The 23,256-nt window shown below is 29.6% G+C and overlaps 4 protein-coding genes and 1 long non-coding RNA gene across 7 annotated transcripts; 4 read left to right on the top strand and 1 right to left on the bottom strand.

Moving 5' to 3' along the window:
- The first annotated feature begins 2,123 nt into the window (after positions 1–2,123).
- LOC116765852 (protein THEM6-like) lies at positions 2,124–3,110 on the top strand. The gene is made up of 3 exons (XM_061522026.1): positions 2,124–2,323; positions 2,462–2,676; positions 2,812–3,110. The coding sequence occupies exons 1-3, from the start codon at positions 2,179–2,181 to the stop codon at positions 3,046–3,048; spliced, it is 597 nt and encodes a 198-aa protein (XP_061378010.1). The 5' UTR covers positions 2,124–2,178; the 3' UTR covers positions 3,049–3,110.
- Positions 3,111–4,351: 1,241 nt separating this feature from the next.
- On the top strand, positions 4,352–8,076 carry LOC116765987 (protein THEM6-like). The gene is made up of 3 exons (XM_032655640.2): positions 4,352–4,603; positions 6,613–6,827; positions 7,789–8,076. The coding sequence occupies exons 1-3, from the start codon at positions 4,462–4,464 to the stop codon at positions 8,017–8,019; spliced, it is 588 nt and encodes a 195-aa protein (XP_032511531.2). The 5' UTR covers positions 4,352–4,461; the 3' UTR covers positions 8,020–8,076.
- A 1,674-nt stretch (positions 8,077–9,750) lies between these two features.
- On the top strand, positions 9,751–13,438 carry LOC116765727 (glutamate receptor ionotropic, kainate 2-like). Of its 2 annotated transcripts, XM_032655307.2 has the most exons (9): positions 9,751–10,552; positions 10,620–10,744; positions 10,811–10,904; positions 10,980–11,139; positions 12,067–12,294; positions 12,364–12,472; positions 12,545–12,729; positions 12,802–12,906; positions 13,230–13,438. In XM_032655307.2, the coding sequence occupies exons 1-9, from the start codon at positions 9,849–9,851 to the stop codon at positions 13,317–13,319; spliced, it is 1,800 nt and encodes a 599-aa protein (XP_032511198.2). In that variant the 5' UTR covers positions 9,751–9,848; the 3' UTR covers positions 13,320–13,438. The 2 variants fall into 2 exon arrangements, with proteins under 2 accessions (XP_032511198.2, XP_061378105.1); XM_061522121.1 differs by having other exon boundaries at positions 10,811–11,139.
- Positions 13,439–14,775: 1,337 nt separating this feature from the next.
- LOC116765999 (carboxypeptidase E-like) lies at positions 14,776–23,035 on the top strand. 2 transcript variants are annotated; one of them, XM_061522122.1, is made up of 9 exons: positions 14,776–14,871; positions 14,964–15,185; positions 15,267–15,463; positions 15,583–15,738; positions 15,946–16,112; positions 16,236–16,384; positions 16,961–17,221; positions 19,913–20,055; positions 21,938–23,035. In XM_061522122.1, the coding sequence occupies exons 2-9, from the start codon at positions 14,966–14,968 to the stop codon at positions 22,067–22,069; spliced, it is 1,425 nt and encodes a 474-aa protein (XP_061378106.1). In that variant the 5' UTR covers positions 14,776–14,871; positions 14,964–14,965; the 3' UTR covers positions 22,070–23,035. The 2 variants fall into 2 exon arrangements, with proteins under 2 accessions (XP_061378106.1, XP_032511544.2); XM_032655653.2 differs by having other exon boundaries at positions 14,818–15,185.
- Positions 20,650–22,005, bottom strand: LOC116766000 (uncharacterized). The gene is made up of 4 exons (XR_004353206.2): positions 21,870–22,005; positions 21,674–21,780; positions 21,066–21,231; positions 20,650–20,837 (listed from the first exon to the last, which is right to left on the bottom strand). It is a non-coding gene; the product is annotated as an uncharacterized LOC116766000 (long non-coding RNA).
- Positions 23,036–23,256: the final 221 nt, after the last annotated feature.

The following is a 23,256-nucleotide window of genomic DNA, read 5'->3' as shown; positions in this document are numbered from 1 at the left end:
ATTGGGTTAATAAAATATAATAATATTAATAATTTGTTTGCTTTTTTATCTTTATCGGATAATAATAAACACATCTACACATAAATACCTATTTAAAATTAAAACATTATGTATTATAGAATATCGTTGGCAAGTGTTCAAAACGGAAGATTCAGTCACATAAAATTATTAATCTCTTCAGAGTCTGATCTGTAAAAGTATTTATATTTCGCCACTGCTTAATAGTTAATAGGATACCTGGTGATGATTTAAATACAAATTGAACATGTTGTAACAGTCAATGTGTATGTGGATAATACTGATAACAAATAGTTTAAAATATGTTTAGTTTGACGTTCAAAACTTATGGTAATTGTACTTATAGTTTGCATCAAAAATAATACGTTAGAAAATTACATTCTCGCGTGAAAATGCTATGACTTACTAAAGGGTAGGGAGGGTAGTTATTATCATAAGAACGGTTTGCTGCAAACAAAATAAAAACTTCTTAGGTTTAAATTTGTGAAAAATCTTATGACCAGAGTATTCTGTACTTACAGAAAACTTAACAATTATACTGTCTTGCAGTAAGTAGTTAGTAAGTATTGAAGTAATTATTTTGAAAAACGTAGCATTGGAAGCACTGAATATTTTATAAGCGAATTATAAGGAACTTAACAGTGAATTAAACTTTGCCGTGAGAAATCTGTCGTCTCCATATCTTACTACGGACTTGGGTTCATTACCAACTGCAAATAAGATTTTAATTACAAAGTTTTGGTAATTCCTTGTTGTTTCTATAAATTTCAAGATTGAAACGGTTTGGAAACAGATAGTTGGATAAACAAAATTACAGCAATGTTTTTAGTAAGGACTAAATTATTTTAATTGAGTTACAATGAATAAGTTAACTTGGATTTTTTTTTTAATAATATGATTCTTCAATTGAAGCAATAAAGGTTATACTAAAGTTTCAGCTCAGTGTCACTGAATATAAGCAATTGTTGATGTATTATAAGAAAACAGAGCTCACGGATTGAACGAATTAATATAAATCAGTTAAGTAAATACAATTACCGAGCCCCTATCGCCGTGGGCTATTATCACGGACAATAACAAATTCGTGATACAACTCTAAAATTAAGACGTATATTCCCAAGGAACACGTATTTTATTACGATTTTATTTTTGCTTTTATTCCTTTTAGCATTGGTTGTTTATGTTTAATGAAATAATATTGCCAAGTTTTAGATATAATAAAGATTTAGATATGATGTTTTAATAATTTAAATTTCCGAATAAAATTTTGATGTTATTAAATCAATATGTTATACGTATAAAGTTGAATAAAATAAGTAGCTAAGCTAAGAAATTATAATGAACACTTTTTCGTTATTAAATAATATTTACCGCGTAAATTAATATGCAGAATTTACTTATAATCTGATAATACGTAGCTGATGATTCTATTTGACATAACGTTACGTGTATTTTTATCATGTTGTAATAGAGTTCTTCGAACAAATTCAGCAAGAAGAGGTCTTTAGGTCAATGTCTTTTAAATTGTCTATAACAAGGTATTTCTGATGTAAACAATAGAATTTCATGGAATTTTGTAAACAATAAGCATAAGTTATTCAATAGGAAGGTGTTTAGTAGCCAAAGTACAAATTGCAACTGACGTATTATACCTACAGTTTCAAGGTTTGTTATAAAAAAAAAAACTGAAAAACATTGATTTTTATGGATTATTATTGATGTTTCAGGTCCAAACTTTTTTATAAGTCTATTATTTATTAAAAGTAAATACAAAGTCAATACAAATCTATACAAAGTCCAAACTTATTATGAGTCTATTTTGTGCCTATTTTTCTATATTTGGTCAAAAATGTATTATAACGATATCTAAGATTTTAGCGAGTCCGCATTTCAAATAACGTTTCGTATAGATTTGTGAATTGTAAAGTACTAAAATAAATATTATACAATTTGTATCTTTTTCTTAAAAATTATTTAAAGATTGTCTGAAAATAGTCATTCTATGAATATATTAGACATTTTCAAATGTGCAAAGGTCAACCTAAAATCATTATCATACTGAGTAGCAACACTATAACAGTTACTGTGGTACTGTTAACAAGTTAAGACAAAGGAAGATCGTGTGCCAACATCTTGTAGAATCATCCAATTCTGTTAAACATGATTTTTTTATGTATTTTATGTTTTATAACAATTATCTATATGTTTAGTGATATAAATTACGGTATACGAACATTGTTCACCGTGTTAAGTGGGCGTTTATGTGAGAAAAGCTGTTCTTTGGCAGATGTTACAGTGATTTATGGTATATTAATTAAACTTTATTAAATGTAATGTTACTAATAACATTTTCAATATAAATTTTATCTAGTTGATTACAATACTATCGACAAAGTATCGTTTTATTTGAATAAACATTATGCATATTTATATTTATTTGCAGGAATGTGTACGTTTAAGGAATGCAAATTAACATTCAATTCAATGCGTGTGGATCGTTTGATTCGCGACATTGACTTTGGGAAATATCATTTTTATGATAGAACTGGTATTTATAAGAGGAGTCGGCTTTTAGGTATTCACTCTTTGCAGGGTTCTACTTTGATTTTACGTGAAGAAGACATGCCGATATTTGTTCCATATAAGATTAATACAAAAGTGAGAAATTAGCTTAATTTTTTGTTAGATTAAAAGTCAGGTCATTGACCTGACAATACTTGTTTTACAGTTTAATTAAGTGGGTATGTTATATTTGTGAAATCAGCTTATTAAAATTTACACTATTATTTTCAGTTGGTATTTTGGGATGAGAGGTCATTTTTCTTCGAACACGAAGTGATAACAGTACATGATGGAAAAGTAAGATATTTATTCGTTTCTCGGCAATATGCGATGGGCAAAAACACAAACAATATTAAAGATCTCATAAAAGGTCTCCCAGGATCCGAATGTGAACCAGATTGTCCAAATTACATTTCCAAATGGCTGCAAAGTATGGAAATGTCCAGTAAAAAAATTAACAGGATATAATTATTTTGTTTAATTTATTAAATTAATAATTTAATTATAATGTAGGTATACTGTATAAAGAATTCTGAATAAAATGTTTTGTAAGTAGTAAATCGTATTTTATTTCCATAAATGTTTCAACTAATATATCCCATATACCTAGATATCTTTTATTTAAATTTGTCTTGTAACTCACAAATAAATAAAAAAAGAAATAGAAACAAGAAGGAAAATTAATAAAAGTAAAATATTTTATTTTAACTATGTCGTCATTCGTAAACTTACATAAAACATTAAAATATATGGAAATAAAAAAAATAAGTACGACAACTATGATATTTCGACAACATTTTCAATATAAAATTGTTATCTTACATACTTTATATCAAAAGAATATCTCAAAGTTATTAAATAATATTATATTTCATGGTTTATTATAATATCATTGTGGTTTTAGTCAATAGGTAAGAATGTTATTCAATGGGATAATCATTATTTGTATTTAAAAGAGATATAGCAATTCTTTAACATGTAAACAATAAGATATACCTACAATTTTGTATCTTAGTATAATGTAGCTTTACTAGGATAGATTTGGAAGTAAAATATTTATAATGTACCAAGTACGTAGTCTTAATTGATAAAGTATTTTATTTAGACTTTAAAAAAAACTACAACCACAAAATCCATAGAACGAAAATGTTGTATTTTTTTACGTTAATTATATTTTAAACTTACTGCGCAACAAAAAATACACTGGAAGATGACATTGAGATTACCGATGACTTGAAATAAACGGAATAAAAAGGAATTTTCAAATAATATAGAATGCTATTATGTTTTATCTGTGGAGATGCTTATTATGTTTTTAATATATTACGGATATGACGATATGTCCTATTAAATATTTTATCTATACAACTGTACATATTTTATTTATACAACTGTTCCCTTTCGTTTAAGTCACATTAAAAATGAGTAAACTGAAAAAAAAATACATGTAAAATTAAAGAACCGTTTAGAATTTTCTTTATGTCTTTAAGTTAACTACTTTAGTTTACTACTTTCTGATAGATGTAGAATTATAAAACACAGACACCCACTATGAGAATAACTTTTCGATAAATAAGAAATGAATTGAGAACAAAAATTATAAAAACAGTATATGTTAGAGATTAAAATTAATTTATGCTCACTTATTATGTAGTCCTACCTAGAGTTCACCGCCAGGCGCGTACATAAGGTTTAGTTTTGTACAGCACACATTTATTATACAAGACAGATATGAACTTCGTACGATAGCTTCGCTTGTTTGGTTTGTGTATTGTACAAACAGCTTGAGTCATATAAACTTCACCTGTCCGGAATATACTTACCTTGCAATAAATTAATATATCGTAATTTTGTTATTATAAAGTTATTTTTTTATTAAAAATGTATTGTTTTATTGTAGCGTTAGTTCTGCTATCATATATATTCTTCGACGTTAACTATTTTATTCGTGTTGCTTTCACAATTTTGTTTGGAAGACTGTTTCAAAAGAAATGCGGTGTTAATGACTCCACAACAATTTACGGTGAGTGTGAGTTTTATTAAGTAGCTATAATGTAATATCTTCAGTTTAAATATCTATTTTACACTGTAAATAACAGATATGTTTTTTCTCTTTGTATCACAGTATTTTACTCATTATTTTCTTACAAAGTTTAAATTCAATATTACTGTTTTATGCTGTATCTTTCTATGGAATCTTTTGATCACGTCACATTTACGGTAAGCGGCTATTAATAGTTCTATGTGAACTAGCTCTGACTTGTCAAAGATTCAAGTTATTTATTTTGTTAAAAAATGAAAAACAAAAACGGGTAATTTTTTTTTTGTATATTGACATAGGCCAATAAGAGATCAATCTGGGATTGTCTGATCATAACCACTGGGCTTATTATATTATTTTAATAAAAGATAATAGGTATATGGACGTTTTCTCAAAATATAATTACAATCAACCTTAGCGCTATTGGTTGATGAGAAAAATAATTACGTTTTAAATGTATAAACATATTAGATAAAGAACAATATGATAAATATATCATTAATGGTATTTAATATCTCATATAAGAAAAAATATTTTGTATAGATTGCAACCATTTTTTTTACTATATATGGTATTTAAGTACTGTTTAAAGAAGTTATAATAACATAATAATAATAATATTATTGTATCCGACTAGGGTACTAATAATGATATGTGGTTATACGGATTCTGATGTTAATCAATTTTAAGTTAATATAATAAGTTATATCTTATAAAACTATACTTTTTGTAAATATTTTTCCGATATTCAGTTTTATATAAAACACTTAAAACCTAAAATAAACTATATAGTAATAAACCAAATCGTAAGGAATAACCTATTTTAAGGGTAAGAGCGATGTTAGCCAAAAGATATATAAATTGTTGAGTTTTTTTTAGAAAATAAAACAAAACTTTCGCGTAAATTATTTCCATAGCCTTGATTGTGCTCATCCTCTGTATGAAAGTCTTGTCTATCAACTGTATTAATTATACTCTTATAACTTAAATACGATTTTTTTTTGGATTTTATTCTTAATTTAGTCCGGACAAGATTTGAATCAATATTATAATGAAAAATAATTAATTCTGGAAATATGTCACTCTACTAGCTGTTATGAAATAAGAGCCTTTATCAGTCTACGATCATGGGTATACCTCCTGCACAAGTCTCAACAGTGGTCGTGGATTTGGAAAAGTCAATGAATTATGAAATGCTACTAAGTATTGGTATTTTTCTCAGAACTGGCGAAATTATGAAAATTTCCGATCTTTCTAAGGAGTCTGTTTTGAAAATACATGACGTGTGATTTTAAAACTTGATGTAGAACCTTCTAATAATGATTGACCACCTATGATAAATATTAAATAATGATTATATTAAGAAGAGTAAATAAATTTACTTTGTATGTTTTTGCTTCCTGCGTCTTTTTTTTTACAAAATCCTTCAATCAATTCAAAGTATCTACAATTCTTAAGAATATTAAGAGTATTATAGAATTGTATAATGAACTAAGTTTATTTTAAAATTTTTGTGGCTTATTCCATTGTATTGTCATATATTTAAAGTGAAATAAATTTCAATAGCCGCTATACAAATCAATAAAATTACGTAAAGAATAAACAAAACAATGTATACACATCCTTTGTATGTTAATTATCAGAACTGTTTTGTCATGATTTACCTGAAAAATGCATAATATATAAAATGTGGGATCGTTCCCAATAGTCGTCTATTGAATATTTGAACCATCACGGGTGGTTGTTGCCATGTACTGTTAACTTCAGAACAAAGTGTATATGGGACAAGTATTTTAACAACACTTTCACTCGCTTTAAGTGCTTCGTCTTATACTTTATTCTGTAAAAATTGCTAGTTGCTCCTTACCTAAAACGCAAAAGTAAATTTTTTTATATGTACATTGTGACAAAAAAACTAAAAGACGTCAAACTTAGGCTAAACCCTCTTGAAGTACTTCTTTTCTGAGTAGAATGTATTATTTATATTTCAGGAATATGTACCACCCAGGATGTCGACATCTTCTTGCGACACATGAATAATGCTCGTTACGTGAGAGATTTGGACTTCGCAAGGTTCCATTTCTATGACAGGACCGGCATCTATAGGAATATTAAGGCAGTCGACGGACATGTCCTCCAGGGCGCATCCAGTATACGATACCGTAGAACCATTCCCATATTTAATGCATACAAAGTGGAGACGAGGGTGATTATTGATAACATATTTGTTTTAGTGGTTACTATTTAAATGAATGCCATTGATACCAATGTATATTAAGAAATTAGTTTTTAATTGATTGATTTCATATCTTCGTAATTATTTCTTGTTATGACGTCAGTATATTTACGTAATATTTTAAGTACATTTTTCACAAGCCTACACCATAATGTCAACCACAGTCAGATTCCAATTTTATATTTAAATGAAACTAGTATTTTTCGGATAAACTACGCGTGTTTTACTTTTGTAAAAAACTACATACTCCCGACGTTTCGGTTACTTTTCAGCAACCGTGATCACGGGCAGACGAGATGTGTCTCGCGACTTCCGCGAGTTTTATTCATTTAAATGAAACAAAAAAATAATAATAATAAAACACGCTTAGTATATCCGAAAAATATTAGTTTCATTTAAATATATTGGAGATATTTTTCTTTATAAAAATATTAAAATCACACACTTCATTTGACTGATGAACTTATTGTTTTATATCAATTTTAATTGCTTATAATTTTGTATAAATTAATGCAAAGTCATTAGTAATTAAATTTAAATACACTACTGTATTAAAATGTTTTTTTTTTTTTGCTATTAAGTTTCTTATAAATAGTCTGATGCGTTTTTGATGATGACTTATCGTCTTATATATCTGCTAGGTGTACTTTCTAGTTGTCTAGTGCAATTGCTATGCTTGCCAGAGAGTTACATGCATATAAATTTTATTTTGCCCCGTATCCAAATTCTTTCGATGTTTTCATCTTAAAAAATAAGGTTTTTTTTATTTGTACACTTAAACGCTATAAACATAAAATTATTTAGGTTCATATAATTTATAAGACCGTTCAAGAATCTGAGTTCTAAAATTAAAATTCTATATTACTTACGTCATACATTATACGATTTGCACATATGAAAGTTTTGTCACTTATTAATATATATTTTTTAGTTGGTGTATTGGGAAGACAAATCTCTGTTCATAGAACAAAAGTTCATAACGTTGCATGACGGTTTCGTCCGTGCCATAGTACTATCCCGTCAGAACCTTATTAACATCGACGCTGATGGTCTTCTCAAGAACATTCCGGGAGTCGAGAAGAAACCCGAATGCCCCGAAGAGATCAAACACTGGCTGCAGGCCATTGAGATATCCAGCGCGAGACTGCGCAAGAAGGATTAATTTCATTCTACTGTATATATTATTTAATGAAAATAAATGTATTTTTTAAAGTGTGCATATTTATCATTTTTTTTAAGCTCAACCAATGTCGTGTAGGATATTGAATTTCGGGACATTATGTCGCTTCGCCGTTTAGTTTCGGGTTACTGTTTACACAACCTGCACATTATTAACTGTATTAGGGTATTAAGTGTATCTTTGGGGTGTCGATTACAGGGAATAAAGCTATAAATATCCTTATATTTCATTTACACACACACACACACACGAGTATTTAATAAAATTAAATGTAAACTTATTTATTCCGTCTTTTGAATTGTTAAGTTTTTGGTTCATATGCAAAACTTTTCAATATTAATGACGTTGGAAACTATGTTATTTATGAATATACATATTTAAGTTACGCCTTGTCAAAAAATTCACCTGCTTCGTTTGTTTTTTCACAATAGACTCTGTTAAAGAAGTTTTTATTATTTATTTTAAGTATAAGACTGAAAAAAAAATACGTTAATATATTTAGTTTTAATTATATAAACATCAGACGTTAACAAAGTGCTAGATGAATATAAGCGGAAGTAAAAAGCATATATCATTTAACTTTTAAGTGTAATTGATAGTAGCGTAATTGTTAATAAAATAAAAAATATAAATGCATCCATACTGCTTGAAAAATTTTCAATACTAAAAGTAATGTTCTCCATTATTGAATTAGTAACTATATATGACATACATTATTATACTAATTTATAATAATATATCGTCTTTCTAATTTATTTTCACATTCCGTTGCGTAAGTAGAAGCTGTAGCGGTATTTCAATCTGTTCTTTTGCTGTCAGATATATTTGAAGTTATACAAACTGGACCACACAAGTGACACTCATCTAAGTCAGCTAAATAAATCTTGATATTATGAGTTATATCACGTAACATTTCCGTTTGTCTAATTTATTTTCTGTGTGAAATCAATGAATAGTATGTTTTTAAAATAAAAATGAAATCAGTGATAAAAAGACTCCGTTTATAAATGCGTAAAGCTGCTAAATTTGTAGTTTACTCCTTGGTAATTACCAAAATTATTGTAAGAATAAATTAATTTTTTAAAATAAAAAAGTTCCTATTTTAAAATGAGTAAATGATCAAAATCAATCATTTCCTCTATACCATGGTGGCGCTTACCACCGCGTGTGTTTTGTCGCGTAACAATAATAAAATATCCATTAGCTTTTCAGTCAGTGGCCAAGGCGGCAAAACATCTTAGAAATACATTATTACTTGTAGTGTAAATAAAACGGCTAATTATGAAATGCGGGATAACAATTTTTTGTTACATACCTTTTTTTGGTAATATGTTCGGCTATTTAAAATAATTGTATACCCAATTCTATTAAATATCACTTGACAGATAGGTGACAGTTTGTAAAACGTTTGACAGTTAAATATTAAACATTGCATTTACATATATATATTACGATTCCATTTCATAGTCTACAATTACAAATCGTTAATTTCTTTTGAAGAGTCCACCTCGTAAACAATGGTAAATAGTTATCATTTGATTATCGTCATTCAGAATACATAATGGAACTAAATTCAGGGTTTATGTTTGCATCATTATCATTCAAGTATCAATTAGGTAAGAAGATGTATTATTTATAATGTTACCAGTCAAAAGGCTTGACTATTGTCATCACAACCATTGTTAAGTCTCCATAATCCTTTAAAATACATTCAGTAAATGTAAAGTCGCCTGATATGTGACACAAGTTTACGTTATTTGAAAAAAAGAATATATATGTATATATACTTTTTGCAGAAATAATGCGATAGAATGATTTCGGTAGAAAATGTTGTTTTTTCAATTGAAATAATTTTACAACTGTTAATAGACAAATATCTTATTTCGTCTAGTTGCATGACTTTGATTTCGGAAGGTCCGCTCAAATTAAAATTCAATAATAGTTTGATTCATTTTTATAATAATGATACTGAAGAACTCTTTAATATGATGCTCGAAGCGTCGCAAATGGGCTGTTCCGATTACATTGTTCAAATGGATGATCCACAGAGTTTTATGATGAATTTCGATAAGGTTATTCACATGGGGAATGTCAGGAGGAGCGATCGAAAGATTGTTATGATACCTTCGACGAAGTTACCATTGAATGACTCCAATTACGAACTGCTCAAAGTATTGTCTATGAAGGAAACGAGTTTTGTGGCAAATATTCTACTTGTTTTACCTCAATTTGGAAGATTTGAAAATCAATGTGAAAAGTACGATTTAGTTACGCACCAATTCGTGGGTAGAGACAACAATGACTTGCCAGTATATCTCGATGTATGGGATTCGTGCACTCTTCAATTTGCATACAACGTTGATCTGTTTCCTCACAATATGCTTAACTTATACGGAAAAGTAGTTACGGTAGCCGCGTTTACTTACAAACCATACGTTATATTAGATATTGACAAAAGTATTGTGCCACAAGGACAAGATGGTATAGATGTGCGAATTGTAGAAGAATTTTGCAGGTATAATTGCAATATCTATATATCCGAGCAATTCCTTATAAATAAATTAACACCTCCTTTTGTATAGATGGATAAATTGTACCATTGAGATAATAAGAGAAGATGAAGAAGAATGGGGTGAAATATACGCAAACCAAACTGGTATAGGTGTTTTAGGATCGGTGTTCGAAGACAGAGCGGATCTTGGAATAAGTACTCAAAATATTTTAAAACGCTTACATAAGAAAGTATGAAAAATTTATGCTCTTTATTTTCCAGCTGCACTATATTCGTGGTATGAAGAATATGTTGAGATGGATTTCTCCGCACCCTATATACGAACTGGTATAACATGTATTGCTCCATCGCCTAGGTTTTATTCCGAATATTTTATCATCGCAGTAAAAAAAAATCTGTACAGTTTGATACCATTCGTTATAATTTTTAGATTATTAGCGAGCTGGACAATGCCTTTATTGCCTTTCAGTCTGTATATGTGGATTGGAATATTTTTTACATTTCTTTATTCATCTCTGGCACTTAGTATCGCTAGAGGCTTTAAATTGGATAAGGTTTTTTTTACGACTTTTGCTATTCTGATAACACAGGTGAGTCATTTACTTTATTTTAATTTAAAATAAAATATGTTGGTGGAGGGCCATAACATCGGCCGCCGAAATACTTACCGTCCATCAGACGAAGTCATGCTGCTAACTGACTTGTTAGTTTCCGGCATAATGTCTGATGACCCGTATTGGGGTCGGTCTGAATAGCTGCTTTGTAATTTGAACCGAGTTCAAAGCGCCAAGAACTTTGTTATGTTGAATTCTTGGTAGTGGAGGGTAACGGGATCCGAAGACGGGTGCTGCATCCCCTTTATATCATCGGTGGAAAAGACGAAGGGAGCGGGTCCATCCTTTCGTTGGAAACCTTCCTCGCATCTGGCTGTTGGGCGTCGTCAAGAAAAAAACTAATAGGCTGTCACTGAGATTGTGCGTTCACCGCCAACGACTTCATTTCCACTTTCTCACAGGTGGAATGACAGTGCAGCACTATCCATTCGAAATAAAAAAATATAATAAAAGTAATTTGAAAATATTTTCGTAGTGTATAGTGTAACTTTTTGTTTTTTAGAAACAAAAGAGTTTGCATTTTTCTCTTATAAAATCTTGCTTATTTAGATATTTATAAACGCAAATTAATTTTAAGCAAAAAAAAACATAATGGTTTAAAACCCACTGTTTTATTTACAAAGTCAATAAAAGGAAAAAGTATGCCAACGAAGCTTTGATGTAAAATCGATTAAACGTATAGCTTTTTCAATTTTGTTTTGTTTTATATGTATGGGCAAGAGCTATATAAATTTGATCAATGTCTAATCACAAATAGCAACATATTTTCATGTGTTATTTTAACAAATTTAAGTAAATAATTGGGAGTTATAATACAATATAATATTTAATATATTTTTATATATTTAAAGTGAGCAAACTTTAAGGGCTTCTAAAATTAGGGACAATAATATATTCTTTTAGTCAGTGTCTTCGACTTTTTTCCAACCATGGCGTATACGCAGCGTGTTAGGATGGATGATGATAACTGGTCTTGTATTAGACAACGCCTATGGAGGAGGTTTAGCATCTACTTTTACAGTCCCCAAATATGAGCCCACGGTAGACACTATCAGAGATATGGTTGACCGAAAACTTGAATGGGGAGCTACACATACCGCTTGGACATTCTCTCTTACTCTCTCCCAAGAGGTAAAAACACTTACGCTTATATAATAAGTTGTGCTTTAATACTAACTTGATGATAAATTGAATTCACAGCCCTTGATTAAACAGTTGATAAGCCAATTTAAGACTTATTCGGCCGAAGAATTGGTAGAGAAGAGTTTTACGAGGAACCTGGCGTTCAGCATTGAAATATTGCCGGCAGGTAAAAATATATTTAATTTATTGATGAAATAGAGACAAATTATCCGTAATTTCAAGAGAAATAACTTTTAAGGTTACTTTGCTATCGGAGAATACATCACGAAAGAGGCGTCTTTGGATTTAACTATTATGCTTGAACAATTCTATTTTGAGCAGTGTGTTATCATGATGAGGAAGAGTTCGGTGTTCACAGATAAGATTAATAAGCTCATTGGGCGACTTCACGAATCCGGGCTCTTGTTAGCTTGGGAGACCCAAGTAATGTTTAAATAAACTATATCTATTAAGATTTATTTAATAAAACTATTTATTTTTTTTTATATTTTTTAGATAGCACTGCAACATTTGGATTATGAAGTTCAGTTAGAAGTGAAACTTTCACGTTCAAAAAGAGACGTAGAGAATATTGAACCGCTTGCGATACGCCACGTTGTGGTAGGATATTATTTTAGTTAGATCATAATAATCGATTTGTATATATGATTTTTTAATAACAAAGATCAAATAAAAGTTAATAGAAGTTAGTTCAACGTTCGACAAAGTATGTTTTTTGTTTTTGATTTTTTTTATTTGTTTTTTAATTTTGTAGCATCAGAGGCTAAAATGTTAGTGTCCTATTATAAAGATTTATTAAAATATATGTATATTTTTTTTATTATTTACATTGTACTAACATAATACATAATTAAAATGATATTTGTTTGAGTTTTGTTATTAAACATCAGGTAAATATTTTTATTTTAAATATTCTTTTGCAGGGAATTTTTATCATATATGGTATTGGTGTAACAATTTCGTTCGTTGTTTTCCTGGCTGAAATTACATGCTGTAAAAAAAAAGTACAATGAAAGAAAACTATACATTTATTTAATTCTCTAACAAACGTAATTACTAAGGCATAGCTATGTTAAGGTTCGAACAACCTTTATTAAAATATAATTAAATAAAGTTGTTGAGTCATTTATAATCATTTCACCGATTTATTTAATCTTAAGAAGCATCATTAATCAATCAGTTTAATTGTATACAAAAGTGTAATAATCTGTTAAACATATGTACTACTTGGAAATTTTTATATTATAACTTACAATTATTATTCTTTTAAAAATATTAATTTACAAATGTCTTACCTAATTTTGTCTCTATAATATGCGCGCTTGCGTAACAATACCTTTATATATGTATATCAAAAAGTATTGTTATAAGCTAGTAAAGAGCCCTTGGATGAGTACTAAAAAAATATAAGTTGCTATACATTTTGAGTATAATAATAGATTCTAATACCTGCAATACTTACATCTTGTTCCTGTTCATCTTTCAGATAAGCTCGATGTCTCTCTATTCAAATACCTAGTATTAACTTATATTTACGAACTCGATCTATATTAATTAATAATTTAGCATTCTTACAATGAGATAATCTTTCATACAACGTCATTTAACATCTGGAGAAAGTTCCCTGTGGAAACGGTTTCATAAATTCTCGTAACTGATAGATTCGTATAGAAATCTGTATAAGAAATTTTTTCAATCTTATAAATATTTTTTTAACTGATAAATTCTAATACCCTGTTAGCTGTTTTGTATCAGAATTTATAAGACTTTTTCCACAGGGTTGTAATGCAAATATTTAAAAAATAAGTGACGTCACATGAGGAAGGGGGGGGGGGTTATAAAAATGTGACAACCTTTGACAAGGATGAGGGAAGGGGTTCAAAAGTCCTAAAATTCGTGTGACGTATGTAATAGATGGCCCCTTATGCCTACCTGGTATAACTTTGTGATCCTTGGATACGGTTTATATTACTTTTTATCGTGAATATCACTTAAAAGCAGCAGTTAAAAAGAGAAGTAAATGTGTAAAGAAAGTAAAGTAAAAGAATAACAGCGATATTGCTGTAACAAACACGTAGTCACCTATAATATTTATTCTGTAATGTCTAATAAAAATATTTTCAATCATATATTTTTTCTTCTAATAAACAATTATTTTTATTAAATTCCTAGTTTAAATATTGCTGAACGAGTTTTGTTTATACTGATAGCAGTAACTCTGAAAATAATATAAACTGGCAACATTATATTGCTTTGTCATGATGTAACCACATCAAAAAATAACTTGCTTGTTTCATTAGGTAATTTTAGAAATTATATAAGTAAGAATGATTTTTAATTATATTTTAAAAATATGCTTTATTTTGTAATGTTGTGGAATTGAGTTTAGTATTTCACTTGTAACATTGCGTTCACAATGCTGCCAACATTCTACCTTTGACCAATCAGATAAATTGTAAAAGGAAGTGCGTAAATTGAATCGAAGGTTGCGGGTATCGCGGGAAAATCGATCGATAACTAGTCTCTAGTTGTTCTGAGCGTAGCGGACGTTGGTGAGATTGTATTGTGAGCGCTTTTATAATATTCAGCGGTTTTATCGGTAGTATGTTAAATTAATTTCCAGAATTTGAATTTATAAAAAGTTTGTTTCGAAATAGTTATGGCGATGTATGCGTTTTTCTACTGTGCTCTTTTTCTTGGGGTATCAACTGAATTTGTTTGGAAACACCATAATAATGAGGAGTTATCTTCGATACTGGAAGAAGTTCACGAAAACTGCCCTAATATTACTAGAGTTTATGCCTTAACAGAACCATCAGTGAGGAATGTACCATTGTATGTTATTGAATTTTCTGACACCCCGGGATTTCACCAACCATGTAAGTAAATTTTAATGAAAATTAAATACATTATGTCAAACATTAGAATTAACTATACTTTTAATGTATATATCCAAATAGATAAACCAGAAGTTAAATATGTCGGAAATATACATGGTAATGAGGTTTTGGGACGTGAATTACTTTTGGGCCTGGCATATTACCTTTGTGAAGAATATAATAAACACGATCGTCGTATAAGAAATTTGATTCACAACACTCGCATACATTTATTGCCTTCCATGAACCCTGATGGCTGGCAGTTATCAACTGACACAGTAAGTTCATTCAATAACTTGAACTATTTATTATTAATACAAGTTTTCTATATCTGCTAAACTGATACACTTACTGTACATATTGTTGAAATTTTTAAAAGTGGTTTTCATGTATGTAGGGTGGTCAGGATTTTTTGTTGGGACGTAACAACAATCATTCAGTGGATTTAAACAGGAACTTCCCAGATCTGGATGCAATAACATTTGAATTTGAAAGACAAGGCATCAGTCACAACAATCATTTACTCAAAGACCTCACACGTCTTGCAGCACCAGTAAGATACATATTATATCAACATTTATTCCCTTACTTATTATATTTATTTTCATTTCTGATTATACAGATTCTTTCTTAATTAGAAAGTGCAGACAAAATTATTTTAACAGGATAAACTAATTTGAAATATATTTGTTACCTGTTGAGCCAAAATTTATGGGAAATTTCTATAATATAATGAACAATCAATACTTTGCTCTGATAGCTGGAGCCGGAAACTCGAGCTGTTATGAGATGGATAATGTCCGTTCCATTTGTACTGAGTGCAGCCATGCATGGTGGAGATTTGGTAGCAAACTATCCTTATGATGAGAGCAGAAGTGGAGCTCCTGTGTCTGAATATTCAGCCAGTCCGGATGATGAGACTTTTAGGTATTAATATAAAAACTCCTTGAATAGTTTATCTCAACTTTTTTTTATTGCCTCATTGGTATTGAACATACATCTTATTCAGCCAATTATAATAGAGTTATAAATAAATGAGAATGTTTTCAGGGAGTTAGCTATGACATATGCCGAAGCTCATGCAGATATGGCATCTGCTAATAGACCAGGCTGTCGTTTTGGGGATGAAACTAATGCATACAACTTTGGAAAGCAAGGAGGTGTTACTAACGGAGCAGCCTGGTATAGTCTGAGAGGAGGTCAGTGTACTAAATTATTAAACAGTAAAAATAGCTTTACATAAATCCTAACATTCCTAAATTGAATATTTTGTTTAATATGTTACTTAATGATATTTTAATACAGATGTTTTTCATAAGAAATTATTTCAAATTCAAATATCTAAATTTATATTCCATTTTCAAATATTTATTTTTTCTTTAATTTTAGATAGTTTTTGATAAATAATACAAAAAAAGCTATGCTTTCAAACTAAACATTCCAGATAAAAAAAATAATTAATTACTTTAAATCTGAGTTTTTTTGATGAATATATTATGTTGTTGTATATTGGTAATAATGAAGTAATTGTAATTATATAACAGGAAACAGTGGCTATAATTGTAGTTCTCTTTGACATTTTACTTGTTAGCCGTGAGATTTAAACAGGTTTTATGATGCTAATTATGTACTATTGTTAAAATATTTTTCGAATATTCACATAAACAATTTTAATGCTCGTATTATTCGTAAAGAAAATGTATACTGTTCTAAATGTCATACATAATGTATAAGTTTTTAGAAGGGAATTCTTTAAACAAAATTGTTTTTTTCAGGAATGCAGGATTTTAATTATCTAGCGACGAATGCTTTCGAAGTGACTCTAGAGCTGGGATGCCAGAAGTATCCTTACGAGAAAGACCTGGAAAAGGAGTGGTTTCGTAACAAGGACGCGTTGTTAGCTTATATATGGAAAGCCCATACTGGCATCAAGGGTATTGTGAAAGATGACTCCGGCTTCATACAAAACGCTGTGATATCCGTCGTCAACATAACTGGATCTGTACCACGGCCGATAAGACACGACATTACCAGCGGTGAGCATTACATTACTTATTACCCGCCACGCCAATACAAATGGCTTGGTGGGTTAATTTAATAATATTTTTTGTGCCATAATAATCTATCGTTATGCTCGGTATTTATAACCAAAAGAAATAATAAAGAATTATTATATGTATATATTCTGTTAATATTGACATAGTGATATGTTATCGATTTTTTTTTAATGTATTGAGCAATTGGTTTTTTCTTTGTTAAAAATTAGTCTCTTATCTCACAAGTCCGGTAATTTCAAGGAAACGTCTCGTTAACCGTTTATTGGACTATTACGTTTAATTAAACCTACTCTTACAAATAGTACAACTGGTCGTGCATATTTAGTGCTCTAATAACTCAGTATGACTATCGAAATTAATTTCATATTAATTAATAATAATAATAATTAGTAGTTATATAAAAACTTTTTTGTATAATTCTATTTTTAAAAATTAAGTTTTTTTTTTCATATAAATAAAAACAAGTCTATAGTCCTTACAGTTCTGATACATTTCATTGTTCATGTCAATTATATGATTACTCTTAACAATAAAACATCCGCCTGTTTGTCATTGAACTTATTACATTATGAATACGTTAGATCATTTGTATAAAGACTTATATTACTAAAAATATATTTAGTTATTTTCCTTGCTTTGAAATATATTTTATATATGTATATACATATGTAGATTAGAGATTAATTGGACGCACCTACCACTTGTTTGTATGTAACTGAACACGTGAAGTATCCAGTTTTTTATTCGTATATATATTACATATAAGGCTTTTGGGTAATGTTTATATAAATATTGCGTAACCGTTGTTTAAGTTTGTCGTAATGTCGTACTTACTTATAATGCTGAATGCGGTACGAACCTTGAGACGTTTCCAAATGGTAAATGGCAATAGATCTTCATTGAGAATAATGCCAGTTACATGTAAAAGATAATATTTTTAAGTTAATTTGCGACGTCTTTTTAATTCATATATTCACGAAGCGGATACAGTTTTCATTAAATTATGGTTGTAATGTCCAAATAAATAGCTCGTGTATGCGGAACTTTTACTCGCAAGTTAACCTTATATTAACATTCTCGTAACTAAATGTCATATAATTTATCTTAACGAAAATATGTCTCTTTATATATATAGCCCATAATCCCTATGTTTTTGCTCACAATACCCATAACGGGAACGTAACAATGGTTTGTTGAAGTAAAAGCCATAGTAGGACTGGTCATTAGAAATGAATAATCAGAGATAACAAATATAGCCATTGTTACGAACGTTTGAAACAAAACACGTGACCTCATAAGGGATCACTCACAAACTTCGCTTACGTGATGAAAAAACCCTTATTAAAACAGTTATCTGAAATCTATATGCACTTTGATATGAATGATTGTATAGAAAACATATATATATATATATATATTTCTTATGTTTTTGTATATTTGTTTATTTATATACCAAAAAAACAGTAGTAATTAATAATAGTAATTTATTATAAAAGAAATGTGATTCACAAAAGATGACTTACCCCTTAGTAGAGATCTCTACCAGACATGCTTTTAATGTAAAAATAAGAGCAGATATAATAGATGTGATTATTTGCTGAAGATTGCTACAGTTATTTAATGTCTGTACTAAAGTTATTTTAATACAAAGTAAAAGGTATTACCATCGCGCTTATAAATAATTTCGATATACATATTTTTAAAAATAACTTAGAACTGAAAGTGACAATCGGTTAGCTTTAAGATGTATCTATAATTAAAAGTCACTTGTATTCTATAAGTAGAAGAGTTATTTGTATAAGAGTATTGTCGATGATTGATTGATTGACGGATGATTGATTGATTGACTTTTTAAGTTTTTTCTATATTTTCTTGTAAACACATGTTTCACATCAAATATATATTTTTTTCTTTTTTAAAGAAACCTTTCGGAAATGTGTTTTGAATGTCCAAGGGTATATTTTAACTGGCCAAGCTAGATATATCGGAATAGAAAGAGCAAGAATAATAATATGATTCAACGTTACCAGCATAAAATGAACTGTTAATATCTATGTGCTCTTCTAATATTTCCAATAAATCTAAGCTCTATGAAATTGGCAACTAATATACGGTCCAAAAGATTCGTCATAACTTATTTGCTTTGTTTAAATCGTAAACTGGATTTACGTTACTAAGGTCGCTATTGGTTTGTGGACTCCTTACCACAAACCTGCATCGTAACGATAATGACGGAGCGTTAATAGTATTTAATATACATATAAACGAATATTGATACAAAATGCGATGATTTGTGAATAAAAAACTTTGACAGTGCCGTTTTTTGACGATACAAACTTGGTGTAAGATTATTATTCTTGAGGTTCTGCTCTATAGACTAAGACAGATTGAGACCAAGACTAATAATATTAATAAAATATATATGAATAGAACTAAGATCTTCTGATATACTACACGGTTATTATAAATTGTAAACATCGTTTATAAATAACAAGACAACTTGTCAGACGTTTTCATCTGATCAGCCCATGGTCATGGTTGCCATATGCAAAGCAACCGAAACGTCGGGTATGCAGGTTAAAATAATAAAAACCGCGTAGTACATCCGAATATAGGTATAAGTATTTAAATTAATATACGTAAGTCTTATATATACTTAAATTAATGTAGGTATATACGGTGATTACTACCGACTCCTGACCCCTGGTCACTACGAGGTGACCGCGAGTCACCCCGGGTACTTCCCCGTGTCACGCGTCGTCACCGTCCCCACACACCAGACGTCGGCCAGGATACTCAACTTCAAGCTGGAGGTGAGAAATGTCAGTGATTCCCAAACTGATGCAGGAGAACTAAATAGTTTGTCATGAGCCATATACCTCCTTCATAGTGAAAAACTAAAATGTTCGTTTAACTTAATGTGGGCAGATATGTTGAGAAGCTTAGCTTTCAGGTTCACTTTTTCGGTTCATTATAATCTAGAAATGTTTTGAAAGTGTAATAAGTATAAAGTTTGGGAAACTCTGATTGAATAAGTCGAGCCTTATGAATGTAGTTTGAAATTTTATAAGGACGATGTAAATAGGTTGAGATCTTTGACTTCTAGTTAAGTCATATTCTACTTATAAGTTATAACGCTTAGTAAAAGTAACTCTTAAGAATAAGTTTTTTTATTCCATTATTCTTTACTTTGATTATATTTAATTTAACCTTTGAAATTTCAATTTCGAATATAAAAATATCCCTACCATTAGATCGCAACCTCAATTTTTTTATTATTTGATCTAAATTGATACTCTCAGGCGAATACTCGAAACTAGTTAGTTAGCTGTTAGACGATACATAGGTATTACTGAGATAAGATTACTGTATGAAACAAAAATATTAACACTTTATTTTCCATCCAATAAAACATAATCATAATAAATTAATGTAAACAGCTGTGAATAATCCATTTTGATACTCGTTCAATATCAAAACGTAAATCTCGTGTCAATCTCGGGTGGGCGTGACGTCATCGATGACGTCATCGATCGCGACAATGACGTCACAGCGATGTTTGCAGACACTTGATGGGTATTGATCATGGTATCAGCTTTATAGGACAATGATAAATCGTACAAGTTTTGCTAATAAAAGGCTACAATATATAATTAATTTATTATATTTTCTATATACTATTATCTTTTATCTAAGAGATATATTATTAATTTATATATAGTTCCAATATTAGACTAATTATGACAAATGTAGGGAGTATATAATGAAAAATATATTCATCTTGTACATGCATATGTAGTTACATTGTAAAAAAAAAACTTACAATGAATAGCAAATCAAATCTCCATTTTTTGACGTCGGTTAGAAATCGCTTGTGAACAGTGTAGTAGGCGTCAGTGACGTCCACATCTGTTTTGGGTTAAGGATAATTACTTCGTCGTTAGTGTAGGCGTATTTGGTTCGACGGTCGCCTCCGTTTAAATTATCATCTAAAAAATATCAGAGTCATAATAATGAATAATTAAATAGACGTTATTTGAATATTAAAGTCCTATTATAGGAATATGCATCATAGAGAATTATAACCACGAGGTTATAATTATAACTTAATACTGACAGTTTGGAGTTTTTTCTTGCTATGTAGCGAAGCAAACAGTGTGAGCGTCATTAAATTAGCTGAAATACGTACATATTTGTTGAGAACAAATACGTATTTCAGCGAAAATATAGAAATATTTTATCTATAATATTCATTATTATTTTTGTTTCATTTGATATACATATAATAGGGCAGTATTTTAAATTTAGTGGATAAGATTGTTTGCATTTGCAAAGTTACACTTCTTCCGCGCGGAGGGACTCCACGCACAATTTTTTTATTTAATATAATTCTATAATACTATAGAATAAACGTATTTATTTCATAACTACTTTCGTCTGTGGCTAGCTCGTTGCGAACCCCTGTGATGATACTGGGTAATTCCCTCGTAATCGAATCTCGACTCTCGTGCAAGTACAATGTACGTCTGACTCATCAACTATATTATATAAACATAAATGGGGAAAATTATTTCAATAACAATTCTTCTTGTAATTTCCTTAAACGATAAGAGTGAACTGAACTTACGTAATAGTGACCATGTGTTGTGTAATGTTTGTATGTATGTTACACTCGAATCTTCTAAACTGTTTCAGCCTACAACGAGCTGGTTCGATGATTATACTTTCGGCGTATACCCTCACGGTCTGAGAGACGGCCAGCCGAGGATTTACAAGCGATCGCTCTACCACAAAGTCGCCAACGCCATGCTGGATAAGACGCACTGAATATGGAACGAGAACACACAAACAGACACACACACACACACATAACATTTGTAATTTATTTTATATTATGTAACAATAACTCTATCATCTTTAGATTGAAACCAATATACAGAGTATAAATAAATAATTAGTTAAAAATATTCCAAATTCAAAATGCGTGTTATCGAAATAGGTTTTTCAAATACGCGTTCTATTTGTAATTAAATACCAAATGCGTTATAGAAAAAGTATCTCGACTGTATAATAATAGGTGTTTTGTGTTTAAAGTCATTCACATCCTTGGTAATAAATAGATCTGTGTATGCTTAACACGAGTTTGCATCGCTACATACGAAGCGTTTCGCGTTTCTGATTCAAAAATAATTATAACTTTAACACGTTTGTAGTGCGTCGAGTCAAACTTGTGGTAGCGTATTTATGTGCCATATCAGTGTAATAAGTTTCTGTGAGATCTATATTTAGATCGTCCATTAAGTGTATGTTTGTTTGTGACATCCATACGCTAGAACTGTAGATCAATTTTATATGAAGTTACCAGTTTTATAATTAAATTATTTGTAAATAAATGATTTCGATCTTATTCATATTAAAGGTAATTATCTTGAGTTAGTTGTTTTTAAGGCAATAAATAATGTTTTTGGTGCTCTATGATTTGATTGAATAACTATGTATCTGTGTTTTGAGATATTTTGCAAAAAGTTATGAAAATGTCAATACTTTCCTTGCATGCCTATTGATTTATTTTTACTTTTCTATCAAAATAATTCCACTGAATGGATTTTTTTTTTAGTCGTGAGTTTTTTTATTAAGGCCAAGTCAGGCTAAAAGTCATAAGGGGAAGTTCTACATCTTAAAAGCCCATGAATAATAAAAATGTTTTCTCAAATAAAACAATTATATAATATATAATTATAGTTCATATTAGTCACTCTGTGTATGACACTTCTAATAAATAATGCGCAATTCTATCAGTATTTCATTTAAATTATTAAATTATCTGTGTGATGATAATATCTTTATTTATATCTTTTACTACCTGTTTTTGGAATTAATTTATTTTTTCTCTTTATTTTCTAGTACATTAGTAGTCGTTTCATTGTATAATAATAGGATCATCATGATGAGCACTAACACATGCTTTCTTAGAGACGGCTACAGAATACAGATGTACCCTTCTGGACAGTACG

Source organism: Danaus plexippus, chromosome 11, assembly GCF_018135715.1.
Source record: "Danaus plexippus chromosome 11, MEX_DaPlex, whole genome shotgun sequence".
Classification (NCBI taxonomy): domain Eukaryota; kingdom Metazoa; phylum Arthropoda; class Insecta; order Lepidoptera; family Nymphalidae; genus Danaus; species Danaus plexippus.
The sequence above is the reverse complement of the archived record's forward strand: the minus strand, read 5'-3'. Positions and strand labels throughout refer to the sequence as shown.